The sequence below is a fragment of the Bos indicus genome, chromosome 7, assembly GCF_029378745.1.
Source record: "Bos indicus isolate NIAB-ARS_2022 breed Sahiwal x Tharparkar chromosome 7, NIAB-ARS_B.indTharparkar_mat_pri_1.0, whole genome shotgun sequence".
Lineage (NCBI taxonomy): Eukaryota > Metazoa > Chordata > Mammalia > Artiodactyla > Bovidae > Bos > Bos indicus.
In genome coordinates, this window is record NC_091766.1 from 17,613,190 (window position 1) to 17,622,937 (window position 9,748).

General features: G+C 50.3%; 1 protein-coding gene across 1 annotated transcript; it reads left to right on the forward strand.

Annotated features, from left to right (window-relative positions):
• Positions 1-1,427: 1,427 nt before the first annotated feature.
• On the forward strand, positions 1,428-9,742 carry TNFSF14 (TNF superfamily member 14). The gene is made up of 4 exons (XM_019964331.2): positions 1,428-1,776; positions 3,824-3,860; positions 4,138-4,179; positions 4,812-9,742. Exons 1-4 carry the CDS (start codon positions 1,558-1,560, stop codon positions 5,237-5,239), a joined length of 726 nt encoding a protein of 241 aa, XP_019819890.1. The 5' UTR covers positions 1,428-1,557; the 3' UTR covers positions 5,240-9,742.
• Positions 9,743-9,748: the final 6 nt, after the last annotated feature.

The window sequence follows — 9,748 nt, forward strand, 5'->3', positions numbered from 1 at the left end:
GGTTTTAGTCTGTTGGGGCTGCTATAAGAAGCTACCCTAGACTGAGTGGCTTAAACAACAGACATCTATTTCTCACAGTTCTAGAGGCTGGAAGTCTGAGACCAGGGTGCCTGCATGGCTGAGTTCCAAAGCAAGCCCTCTTGCTGGCCTGGCCTCCATCCCTCTCTGTCCCCACACAGCAGAGAAGGAGACAGAGCATATATCTCTTACAACTCCCCTTATAAACGCACTAATCCTGTTCAGGAGGGCTCCAACTTTGTGCCCTAGCCTTTCCCCAAGGCTCCACCTCTAAGTACTATCACGTTGGAGGTATTCACACATCAATGTAGGGGCTGAGGAACAAACATAGTCTATAGCACTTAGGGTGGTAGCGGTGGGGATGGAAATGGGTGGCTGGATTTGGGATCTGGCTCGGAGGTTGAATCCATTGGGCTTGCTGAGGGTGGAACGTCATGACAGGATGGAGGAGAGGTCCAGGAGGACTCCCAGGACTTGGCTTTAGTTAGCTGAGTGGATAGTGGTTCCACCCTCTGACTGTGAGTTTCAGTGGGACTTCACTGGTGGTCCACCGGCTAAGACTCCACTCTGAATGCAGGGGACCTGGGTTTGATCCCTGGACAGGGAACTAGATCCCACATGCTGCAACTAAGAGTTCGCATACCACAACTAAAGATCCCGAATGCCGCAACAAAGATCAAAGACCCCATATGCTTCAACTAAGACCCAGTACAGCCAGATAAATAAATAAATACTTAAAAACAAACCACACACACAAAAAAAACTTGCATGCATGCACACAGGAGTGTGTACAGACACACAAGCACACTTAAGCATGGGCATGCACTTGCACCTGCACACATCTGTATGCATACACTACACACATAGGTGCACACTTGCAACTATACACACACACATCCACACACTCATGCACACACATAATCACACCCACACACATGTACACACACAAACCACTCTTTGTGGGCATTTCCCATCACTCGTATTACCATTTCAAGCACTCTATAGCCTTTTCTTACTTACTACGCTGGTCTTTCTCACTCCGCTAGAATAGGAGTACTTTAAGACCACAGACATCTGTCTCTCTTGCTTGCCGCTGTGCCCCCAAACCTAGAACAGTACCTGGGACACAGGAGGTGCTTAGCAAACATTTGGTGACCAAGTGAATGATGCCAAGGTGCTCAGCAAACACTTGGCAACGACGTGGTTGGTGCCATCAGAAGGGAAAGCTGGGACTTTTCGTCTCCCGTCCCCACCTGAGTCATGTCTCCAGATGCCTCTGGAAAGTGTGAGAGGCTCTGAGTGAGAGTGAGATGGGGCCAGCCTGGGGGTGGGGAGATGACAGGAAGGAGAGGAGGGCGTGTGGGGGAAAGGGGAGGGGCCGAGCCCCAGCTCTAAAGGCAGCCCCGGGACCCACGAGTGCCTGTCGGCAGTGTGAGAAGCCCAGGCGTGTTGGGCAATCGTGGTTTCCTCTCTCCTGGCCTGAAGGATTCAGCCAGGCCAGCCAGACCCCAAGCATCTTGGGGCCTCATCCACTCAGGCATGGAAGAGACAGTTGCAAGGCCCTCGGTGTTCGTGGTGGATGGACAGACAGACATCCCATTCAGGAGGCTGGGGCACAGCCGCAGGAGACAGCCCTGCAGTGCTGCCCAGCTGGGACTGGGCCTCATGCTGCTGTTGTTGGTGGCTGGACTGGCTGTCCAGGGCTGGTTCCTGCTGCAGCTGCACTGGCGCCTAGAGGAGATTGGTGCCCCGCTGCAGGTAAGCACCACTGGGGTGGGGGTGGGGATCTCCAAGCCAATGTCACTGAGCATCTGTACGTGTGTGTGTGCAAAGATGGAGGACAGACTAAGAGCAGTCCCAGGCAAGCTAATTCACCTCTGGGACCTCAGTTTCCTCATCCATGAAATGGGCATGATAATAAGAGTCTCCATAGGGAATAAAACAAAATATTGTGTGTGTGGCACAGGCAAAGTGAAGTGAAGTCACTCAGTCATATCCGACTCTTTGCAACCCCATGAACTGTAGCCTACCAGGTTCCTCCACCCCTGGGATTTTCCAGGCAAGAATACTGGAGTGGGTTGCCATTTCCTTCTCCAGGAGATCTTCCTGACCCAGGGATTGAACCCGGGTCTCCTGCATTGTAGGTAGACGCTTTACCGTCTGAGCCACCAGGGAAGCCATTCAATAAATGGGAACTGACTTTTTTTTAATTGAGATGTAATTGACATAGAACATTGTGTAAGTTTAAGATGTACAAACAACATATTGATTTGTATATAAATACTGCAATGGCATCACATAATTATAATTTCTTCTAGTGATGGGAACTAACAAAACCTAGGTGTTTAGGAGCAGACTTCTCAGGTGCCTCAGTGGTAAAGAATCTACCTGCCAATGCAAGAGACACAGGACATTCAATTTCGATCCCTGAGTCGGGAGGATCCCTTGGAGGAGGCAGTGGCAACCCACTCCAGTATTCTCACCTGGAGAATTCCATGGACAGAGGAGCCTGGTGGGCTGCAGTCCATGGGGTTGCAAAGAGTCAGACACAACTGAAGCGACTAAGCACACATACCTCTAGGAAGCTTAATGTTTTATAAAACAGTTGTGTTGTCTGTAGCCCCCAGAACCGCCATCCTGACATGGCTAGTTGTTTGTTTGTTTTTAAAATATTTATCTGATTCCTCAGTTTGACCACTTTTAAAAATATTTTAATTAAAAAAAATTTTTTGGCCACGTCGCACAGCACTGGGGTCAGACGTTCGCCCTTAAATTGGAAGTTCAGAGTCTTAACCGCTGGACCACCATGGAAGCCCCTGACCTAGCTAGTCATTATCAGCAGTACCCTGATCACCACTATCAGGGCTCTCACTAAGCCACTTGTCTCAGTCTGTGCGCATGTCTCTCTGCATCCGTTTCCTATGACCATGGATGTCTCTGCCACACCTGTAGGTCTGTATGTCCCATGCCATCCCCATGCAGTCTCGGCCTTTTTTGTTTCCGGGTCCTTTTCCTCCTCGTGGCTGGACCTGATGGCCACAGGCCCACTTGGACCTGTGCTGCTATCCCACACACGTGTACCAACACAGCTACTTCCTCACTCATCTACAGCCTGTGTATTGACGTTGTCTGTCTTTGTTACTGGGTCTCTGTATGCGCAGACCCAGGTGAATCTGTAAACCCTGCACCCGTGTATCTGCCTCCATGTGTGTCTTGTCAGTGTGTCCAGGTCTGTGTTCGTGTCTGTATTCATGTGTTTGCATTTATGTACAAGTGTCCAGCCATTCAGGTGACTGTGTGTCTTCTGTGGGTGTGTGTGCTAAGTTACTTCAGTCCTGTCCGACTCTGCAACCCCATAGACTGTAGCCTGCCAGGCTCCTCTGGCCCTGGAATTCTCCAGGCTAGAATACTGGAGTGGGTTGCCATTTTCTTCTCCAGGGATTAGCCATTGCCTTCTCCAGTGGGTTGCCATTTCCTGATCCAGGGATTGAGTTCCCTAGCACTTATGTAATAAACACTTCTATAGCGCTTGCTCTGTGCCAGGCATTGTAATACACTTTCCACATGGTAATTCAAACCAGGCGTTTTCCATGTGTCCATTTACAAGAGGGGAAAACTGAGGTACTGGCTGGTTAAGAGCCTGCTGGGTGGCAGGGAGTAGAGGCAGGGCATGCACGTGGCCTTGGAGTCAATGGAGGGCGATGTCTGTGCCCGTGGTCTGCGTGTGCCTCTTGGCCACGAGTCTGAGTGATACCAGGGCGTGGGCCCCACAGATCCTCACCATGGGACTGCTCTGTACTTTCAGGACAAAAGTGAGAAGCACTGGGAGGAGCTGCTGCAAGGTGAGTCAGGGTCCTGGTCCCCTCCCCCCCACCAGAAGGGGACGGTATGGTTCCCATGCTGCCCCCACCCCCTCACTCAGTCCATTGCCCAATGCAATTTGCACAACTGGCCCAAGCCCCACGGAAGCCCCTCCCCCAGGCCGGAGAAGCAGAAGTTTGGGTCACTCCGGAAAGGGTGAGGTTGACACCAGGAGGTGGACTAGATGACCCCTCTGGAGGCTGGCCCTTTACCCCCCACCACCACCTTCACCTCTGACCTCTGATTCTCTCTCTCCAGAGCAGAAGCCCAAGCAAGACAAACCAGCAGCACACCTCACAGGTGAGGGGGCCCTCAAGTCCTGGCAGGGGGTAAGAGGGTTCAGTGGGTCCTGGGGAGACCAGACAGACACCCCAATGGTGGCTGAGTACTCCTTTATTCATTAGTTCTTCAAAGCTGCCCAGAGCACAGACACTGCCTGAGTCCATGAATTTCTAATTTCATTTATTGAATAAACCCTTGTAGGGTGCTTACTCTCTGGCTCACACTGTGATGGGCTTTCCACCTCTTCATTCATTCGATCCTCAGCCAGGACTGTTCATAGCTCCATTTTCCAGAGAGGGAGACTGAGGCATACAGAGGTTATAAGGCTGCTGGGCCATGCTGTGTTTTGCTTAAATCCTTAGTTCTGCCACTTAACAATTTCTGACAGTTTGGGCGAATCGATTGCTCTGTGCCTCGGTTTCCCCACCTGCAAGAAGGGGGTGAAAGCGTTAAGATGGAGGATAAGCAAGTTATTTTGCCCCTTACTGTGCTTCAGTTTCCCTACCTGTAAAGTGAGGATAAAGTGAATGCATACATTTAAAGCCTAGCACAGAGCAAGGTGGCGCTCAGAGAGGGCTGGCGACTGGCCTGGGGTCCCACTGCAAGCAGGAGACGTGCGCTCACCAGCCCTGCTCTGTCTCCCTCCACAGGGGCCGACTTCAGCCTGACCAGCAGGGAAGGCCCGCTGCGGTGGGAGACGAAACTGGGCCTGGCCTTCTTGAGGGGACTTAGCTACCGGGATGGGGCCCTGGTGGTTGCCCAGGCCGGCTACTACTACATCTACTCCAAGGTGCAGCTGGGTGGTACGGGCTGCTCCCAGGGATTGACCGGCTGCCTGCCCATCACCCACGGGCTCTACAAGCGCACCGCCAGCTACCCCGAGGAGGTGGAGCTGCTGGTCAACCGGCGGTCGCGGTGCGGGAGAGCAGACGGCTCCCAGGTGTGGTGGGACAGCAGCTTCCTGGGCGGAGTGGTCCACCTGGACGTGGGGGACGAGGTGGTGGTACGCATGCCCGGCGAGCGCGTGATCCAAGTCCATGACGGCACACGCTCCTACTTCGGGGCCTTCATGGTGTGAAGGACGTGGTCGGGGCTAATCTAACGTGCGTCTTCGACAAGTAAGAGACCTCAGAGGATGCCTCTGGACACAGAAGAACACGAGCGGAGGTTTTTAGAGCGGGCCTGGGGGACACCCAAACTTGACAGGTGGAGAGCTCAGTGGGGACCAGCGAGGCCGAGAACCCAGCTGCACCAGGAACCAGCAGGCACCTCTGAAGGACCAAAGGAGACTGCAGGCTCTGCAGTGGACAGCACTGAGGGGGTCTGTTAGCCCCCAGGCAGGGGCTAAAGCTGGTCTTGATATTCAGGGAGGGGTGAGGGGTGGCTATTTATACTTCTGACTCAGATCAAAGGGACATGGTGATGGTGGTGGTGGTTGGCTAAGACAGGAAATTGTATTTATACTTTTGATTCAGATTAAAGTGGGACACTGGGGTCCGGGGAGTTGACTGAGAACAGAAAATTTCTTAACACCCTCTACCCTCTCACAAGTGTGGGTGGAGTCTGGGGGTTGGTGAGGATTTATCCTCAAGGATCACCCACCCTGGAGAGCCCAGCCCAGCCCAGCCCTACCCATGGTCATAGTCATGACCCAAGTTCCACCCATGGGGCTTGCGGCCACACCACAGCCTGGCCATGAAGCTACACTCAGAGAAGCAGGCGTAGGGACGTGCTGGGAGGTGTTCAACAACCAGCTGTCCCAGGAGGGGACACCCATTTCCTTGGTGTAAATATTCCCTCTGTGGTTGGTTTCTGGCTCCCAGTGTATATCATCCACAGGTTGGCTGACACCCAGCACCGCTGTTTCAGCACCCAAGCCAGAGGCTGGTGCACAGGCACTTAGAAAATGTTTCTAGAGAGAAAAAGAAAAAGAGAGAAAGAGAGAGTGAGAGAAGCAAGAGAGAGAAGGGAGGAAAAATTAAAGAAAGGTGGAAAGAAAGAAAAGGGGAAAGAAGAGAAAGATGGATAGATAAAGACAGAAAAGAAATAAAGGTGGAAAGGAAGGCAGGAACAAAGGGTGAAAGAAAGGTAGAAAGAAAGGGTGAAAGAAAAGAAAGATGGATTGATAGAGAAAGAAAGAAAAGGTAGAAATGAAGGAAGAGTGAAAGGAAAGAGAAAAGGCATAAAAAGTGAAAGAAAGAAACTGTCATCACAGCTACAGCATCCCAGAGAATCACAAGATCAGCCACTCCTTGACAACCATAGACACATACACACCAAACATCAGATTCTCACACAACCTGGAAGTCCTAGACAGCAGAGCAAAGCCTCAGTCACAGACACGCATCGCAACCACATACGACACAGTCACACACAAGTCATTGTCACAGCCTGTCACCCACACTGGGCCGTACAGTCACACCACGTATGACACACGGGATGCAATGCTTCTCGTGTCAGACTTCCACATGCTGCATCACGGTCACACCCATCATACACACTTGCAGCCTCACAATGACAAACACACATAGCCAGTTCTTCCCAGCCACCTCACATCCTGGGGTGAGGACCAGACTTAGTCTGTAGCCCTTGGACCACTGGCCTTGGAAATAAATGCTGAACATTGCAGCTGGTCTGTCTAGTTCTTAGGGGGGCAGGTGGCTCATGGAGGCCCAGGGACAGCTGGAATGACCCAAAGAGGTCACTTTTACAGCTGAGAACTCTGAACCCAGCTGACCCAACTCCATGCAGGAAGTTTAGCGGGGAAACCAGAGACCTGGTGCCCAGGTGTGCTTTAGCCTCAAATCCACAGTTCCTGAGAAAGCAGAGGCTACACACTTCAGTACCCTTCTTGCTGACATTCAGCACAGACTGGCACTCTACCCAGCCAGCTGGGAGCTTGGGGTAACAGGGCATCCAAGAGTGTGGGAAGGGACAGGTAATGATATGCTTACAGACCTGATGCTTTATGCAAATGAGCACGGACCCAGGAAGCAAGGTTTCCCTGGACCCTAGGAGCTCAGACCCCAGAGGAGAATGAATCACTCTTGTTATTGTTGACACAGTTGCCTGGTAAAGGGGTGAAGGGAACCGGCTTTGCTATCTGATGGTCTTGGGTTCCAAGTCTACTCTGTCATTTCCTGGCCATGTGACACAGGAGCAAACCCCGTCACCTCTCCATGCCCAGTTTCCTCATCTGTGAAATACTAGGTAACAAGGATTCTTACCTCCTGGGTTTATTATAAAGATGAAATCAGATGAGGGACTCCCCTGGTGGTCCAGTGGCTAAGACTCCGCAACTCCCAAAGCAGGAGGCCCCGGTTCAATCCCTGGTCAGGGAACTAGATCCCATATACCGCAACTGAGAGTTTGAATGCTGAAACTAAAGATCCCTCGTGCCACAACTAAGACCCAGTGCAGCAAAATAAATAATTTTTTTTTTCAAAAAGAAACAGTGAATTTTAAAATCAGATGAGGAAAAAAGCCACTTGGTATGGTGCCTGGTATGCAGGAAGAGATCCATAAGTACATGAGTGTCATTTAGAGATATTAAGGAGAGCATTTGTCAGGCATGTCCCCTGCACCAGGCATCTTGTGCAAGTCACATCTTTTTATTTTTTAAATGAAGGATAATTGTTTTACATAATTTTGTTGTTTTCTGTCAAACATCAACATGAATCAGCCATAGGTGGCGAGTCACATCTTTATCTGCACCTCTGGGCAGGAGTTGCTGTTGCCCCCACTTTCCAGATGCAGCAACCAAGGCTGGGTGCCTCCCCCACCCCACTCTGCCCACACCAAGGGCACCCAGCTTCATGCCTCTTTGGCTGGGCTGGTGGGAGGTGAAACAGCCCCAGGGGCCCAGCCTCCACCCATGCTGGAGTTTCCTTTACTCTCTTCGTGGTCGTTCTGTTTCCGTGGCTTTGATGAGAAGACCGGGGTGTGTGCGTGTGTGTCTGAGGGGGACTCATCAAAGTCACCAGCAGCCACCAACATCTGCCTGGGGATGGAACCTCTACAGAGTTGAGCCTCCTAAGATCACCTTTGGGAGGGGCTTTGATTTCAGATAAAGTGCGGGAGCAGGAAGCCCCCAGCCCAGGCCAGTGACCTATTTACAACTTCTTAGAAGTCTATCTACTTGATTTCCGCTACCACCACCGATATCTTTTCAGATTTCACCCTCTCCCCGCCCCATCATCTCTTTCTCAATACCCAAAGTCTCCTGTCTTCACTTGATACCACCCCACCCACCGCGCCTGCCCCCCCACCCCTGCCCTGGAACAGAAAACTCTTCTCCTTCTCCCCCTCTCTTGCCAGGATCCAGAGGTAATAGAAGGAAAAATCATAGCAATTAAATTGTTTCCTACTTTCCTGTGATGACACTATGCCCCTCCCTGCTGCGTTATTATGCCATACAAACAGAGATGCATCGTCTCCAAGAAACAGAACCTGCATGATTGGGGAAGAACCTGCATGCCATGTGGCCCAAACAAACAAACAGAAATAAAGTATCAAAACTTAAAAAAAATTTTTTTCCGATTCTTTTCAGTTATTACATAAGGTGATCTTACGTCTGTAGATGTAAGATCACATCTGATCACCGAGTGTGTTTTTTAAACAGCAATTAGTAGCCAGTGTTTAAAGGTTATGAAACTTTGCACATGGACAAATCGAGATTTCTGGGCAAGTTGGGGGCTGTGACGGCAACCCAGGTTGGGTAGCAGCTGTCCCCTGTGGAGAGGGTATCAGTTCATCAGTCTCCACCCCTCTCCATGGTCTTCCACTTGAAGACTGAGTGTCAGTTGCCTTTCATCATCACGTCTGCATGACTGTTTTTCTTAAAACAATAATGATCTTTAAGTATAGGTCATACTAATGCACGCACCGCATGCCAGGCACTGTGCTAAATGCATTGCTGTTGTTCACTCGCTAAGTCATTCATGTCTGACTCTTTGTGACCCCATGGGTTGCAGTGCGCCAGGCTTCCCTGTCCTTCACCATCTCCCAGAGTTTGCTCAAACTCATGTCCATTGAGTCAATGATGCTATCCAACCATCTAATCCTCTGTTGACCCCTTCTCTTTTTGCCTTCAGTCTTTCCCATCACCAGGGTCTTCCCCAGAGAGTCAGTTCACACAATTCGAAAGCATCAGTTATCTGGCATTCAGCCTTCTTTAATTCACAGTAACTCACTGAATTCTCACAATGACCCTATTGGTGGGGGGTGGGTACTGTTATAATACCCATTTGATAGATGGGGAAATCAAGGCACAGAGAGGTTAAATCATTTCTCCATCAAAGGTGGGAACGTATATGACAGCCTGAGATGACCATGAATTTCAAGAAAATTAAGAGTTCCTAGTTGTATTAGTTCCCTGTTGCTGCTTAAGGCAATACTAAATTGGTTATCTTACAGTTTTAGAAGTCAGAAGTCAGAAATGAGTCTTAAGGGACAAAATCAAGGCTGAGTCCCTTCGCTGTTCACTTGTAACTACCACAACATTGTTAATCGGCTACACTCCAAAACAAAATTAAAAGTTCAAAAAAAAAATAAAGAATTAGAAACATTAAAAAAAAAAGAATGAAGG